We start from the raw sequence: 3,662 nt of genomic DNA on the forward strand, positions 1-3,662 counted from the left end.
CAGTGGCGCAATCTTGGCTCACTGCAACCTCCACCTCATGAGTTCAAGGAATTCTCTGCCTCGGCCTCCTGAGTAACTGGGATTACAGGTGCACACAACCATGCCTAGCTAATTTGTTTTTTTGTATTTTTTTTTTTTTTTTTTTAGTTGAGATGAGGTTTCACCATCTTGGCCAGGCTGGTCTTGAACTCCTGACCTCATGATCCACCCGCCTCGGCCTCCCAAAGTGCTGGGATTACAGGCATGAGCCACCTCGCCAGGCCTACAGTACAGTTTATATCAGTAAATAAATTACATTGAAGTCCATAAGCAAATTTAGTTATAAAGTTAAGAAAAATTTGAATAGATTTTAAATTTAACTTTTAGCTTAAATTTTTCATTTGGTTATTTTTAAACCTGCATTGAATACAAAGATTAAACTTTGTACTTTTTGAGTATAGAGATACACATATAGTATATAAATAGATACATATTATATCTGCGTTATTGAGTTTTCACGGTGGGTTCAATTAGGGAAAAGATATCTAAAAAGTCTCTGGGAACAAGATGGGGAAGACAATAATGAAAAACAAAACATTTGAGAAACATGGCTCTAAACTCATGTAAAGAGTTCAAGAAGGAAAGCAAAAACAGAAATGGAAAGTGGCCCAGAAGCATTAAGAAAGTGGAAATCAGTACGTTCCCTATTTAAGGCATTTGCAGGAAGCAAAGCCTTCAGAGAACCTAGAGCCCAAGGTTCAGAGTCACCCATCTCAGCAAGCCCAGAAGCATCTGCGATATCTACGATGGCCTCGCCCTTTGCTTTACTGATGGCCCTGGTGGTGCTCAGCTGCAAGTCAAGCTGCTTTCTGGGCTGTGATCTGCCTGAGACCCACAGCCTGGATAACAGGAGGACCTTGATGCTCCTGGCACAAATGAGCAGAATCTCTCCTTCCTCCTGTCTGATGGACAGACATGACTTTGGATTTCCTCAGGAGGAGTTTGATGGCAACCAGTTCCAGAAGGCTCCAGCCATCTCTGTCCTCCATGAGCTGATCCAGCAGATCTTCAACCTCTTTACCACAAAAGATTCATCTGCTGCTTGGGATGAGGACCTCCTAGACAAATTCTGCACTGAACTCTACCAGCAGCTGAATGACTTGGAAGCCTGTGTGATGCAGGAGGAGAGGGTGGGAGAAACTCCCCTGATGAATGCGGACTCCAGCTTGGCTGTGAAGAAATACTTCCGAAGAATCACTCTCTATCTGACAGAGAAGAAATACAGCCCTTGTGCCTGGGAGGTTGTCAGAGCAGAAATCATGAGATCCCTCTCTTTATCAACAAACTTGCAAGAAAGATTAAGGAGGAAGGAATAACACCTGGTCCAACATGAAAACAATTCTTATTGATTCATATACCAGCTCACGCTTTCATGAATTCCGCCATTTCGAAGACTCTCACTTCTGCTATAACTATGACCATGCTGCTAAATTGATTTATCTATTTAAATATTTATTTAACTATTTATAAGATTTAAATTATTTTTGTTCATATAACGTCACGTGCACCTTTACACTGTGGTTAGTGCAATAAAACATGTTGCTTATATTTACTCAATCCATTATTTTGTGTTGTTCATTAAACTTTTACTATAGGAACTTCCTGTATGTGTTCATTCTTTAATATGAAATTCCTAGCCTGACTGTGCAACTTGATTAGAGAATAAAGGGTATACTTTATTTACTTAACATTATTATATGCAAGATTTAAGTAAAAATGACCTTTCTCTAAATCAGGTTGTATGTTGTACTCAAGATATAAAGCTGAATACAATAAATCTACTTCCTACTCTCTTGCATATTTGGTTTTTGTATGGAATAAAACTAAAAATGGTAATCATACTTAATATCAGTTATCCTAAATACTATAAGAAGAAGAAGGAACAACCAATGATTTCTCTCAGCAGCGGGTAAACTGAGACAGGTGAGGAAATAAAAATAAACAGATATCCTCAATAAGTTGACTGGTAAACATCTAGTAGAAAATATCTATTGCCAGTTGGATATATGAGTTTGCAACTCACAAGGAATGCAGTTGCTGGGGGTTCATACATGGCAAGCAAAATCCCAGAAATGGAAGTGCTGATGTGTGGAGAGAGTGTAGACAGAGAAAAGGACTTTAGCAGGATTTTGAGGATCTTCCACCTTTAAAGTGAGGGAACAGAAGAGACACAGAGGAACCAGAGGTGGTGTCCCTTATATTAGACTAACAACAAGAGAGATTGGTGATTAATATGGCTTGGATCTGTGTCCCTGCCAAATCTCATGTGGAATTGTAATCCCCAATGTTGGAGGTAGGGCCTGGTGTGGGGTGATTGGGTCATGGCTATTTCTCATGGTTTAACACCATCCCCCTTGGTGCTGTCATGGTGATAGTGAGCTCTCCTGAGATCTAGTTGTTTAAAAGTGTGTGGCATCTCCCCCTACCTTTCCTCTTGCTCTCACTTTACCTTCCTCCCTGAAGCCTCCCCAGAAGCAGATGCTGCCATGTTTCCTGTATAGCCTGCAGAGCTGTGAGGCAATTAAACCTCTTTTCTTATAATTTACCCAGTCTCAGCTATTTCTTTGTAGCAGTGCAACAATGGACTGATACTGTGATAAAAGTGTATTTAAGAAGATAAATGTGCTTGGAAGATTAATCAGTAGATTTGCCCAAGACAGGGATTAAAACTGCCCAATAATTGGGAAATAGATGGCATTGGCAATCTTAGTGAGAGAGCTGGTTTGGTGGAATTAATAAGTAGAAGTCATACTGGAGTAGGATCCAAGTAAGAGAAGTTAGTGACTCTGAAGTGAAGATGGAAATAGAATGGAATTTGAAAAGAATGTAGATTATTGTTTTTGTACACAGTTTTTTTTCTTTTTTGCAGTATATTTTTTCTGGATAGATTTCATGTAACTGATGTACTGGCAACCATATTGATATGTTTAGTATATTTATGTTAAATTAAATTAAATTATTATTAAATTATTAAATAATAATTATTAATAATTAAAAATTAAATAATTTTTAACTTTTAAAATAAATACTACCTTGAATATCAGTAAGCTGCCTTAATTCTGTAGGTGGGAATAGATAACTAATTCAATCCATCATCATAATATTTAATTAATACTGATAATATAATGATTCCTGGACCTACTGGCTTTATTAATTAAGTTACTTAACTTGCATAATTGTAACACTGGTTTACTATAATTTTACTTCAGCTTTTAACACATTTTGCTTTCTGGTAGAGCTTATATATTACCTCTTGGTAACTTTTCCTGATGTTATGAATATTACAATCTTATGCCAATCCAAAAATAACTAAATTACCATCAACATAAAGACTGAAAACTTCCTTCACAAATTAATAATGAAAATGGGATCAACGAATCTCTGTCTCAATACTTAAGATAAAGAAAAAATTGGTCATAACCAGCTGAAAATACAGTATGAACCATGGAAATTCAGAGAGCAAGAAAGAGTTCTGTAGAATTCACAAGGAAAAAAAAGATTTAACAATTATAACTGGGCCGGGTGCAGTGGCTCACGCCCGTAATCCCAGCACTTTGGGAGGCCGAGGCGGGAGGATCATGAGGTCAGGAGATCGAGACCATCCTGGCTAACACAGTGAAACC

General features: G+C 37.7%; 1 protein-coding gene across 1 annotated transcript; it reads left to right on the top strand.

Annotated features, from left to right (window-relative positions):
- The first annotated feature begins 722 nt into the window (after positions 1–722).
- Positions 723–1,588, top strand: LOC100594907 (interferon alpha-1/13). The gene has a single exon (XM_003260363.3). The coding sequence runs from the start codon at positions 786–788 to the stop codon at positions 1,353–1,355; it is 570 nt and encodes a 189-aa protein (XP_003260411.2). The 5' UTR covers positions 723–785; the 3' UTR covers positions 1,356–1,588.
- The last annotated feature ends 2,074 nt before the right edge of the window (positions 1,589–3,662 follow it).

The sequence above is a fragment of the Nomascus leucogenys genome, chromosome 1a (genome assembly GCF_006542625.1).
Source record: "Nomascus leucogenys isolate Asia chromosome 1a, Asia_NLE_v1, whole genome shotgun sequence".
Lineage (NCBI taxonomy): Eukaryota > Metazoa > Chordata > Mammalia > Primates > Hylobatidae > Nomascus > Nomascus leucogenys.

Coding starts and splice junctions, on each gene's coding strand:
- LOC100594907 (XM_003260363.3), top strand. CDS start 786: ATGGCCTCGCCCTTTGCTTTACTGATGGCCCTGGTGGTGCTCAGCTGC.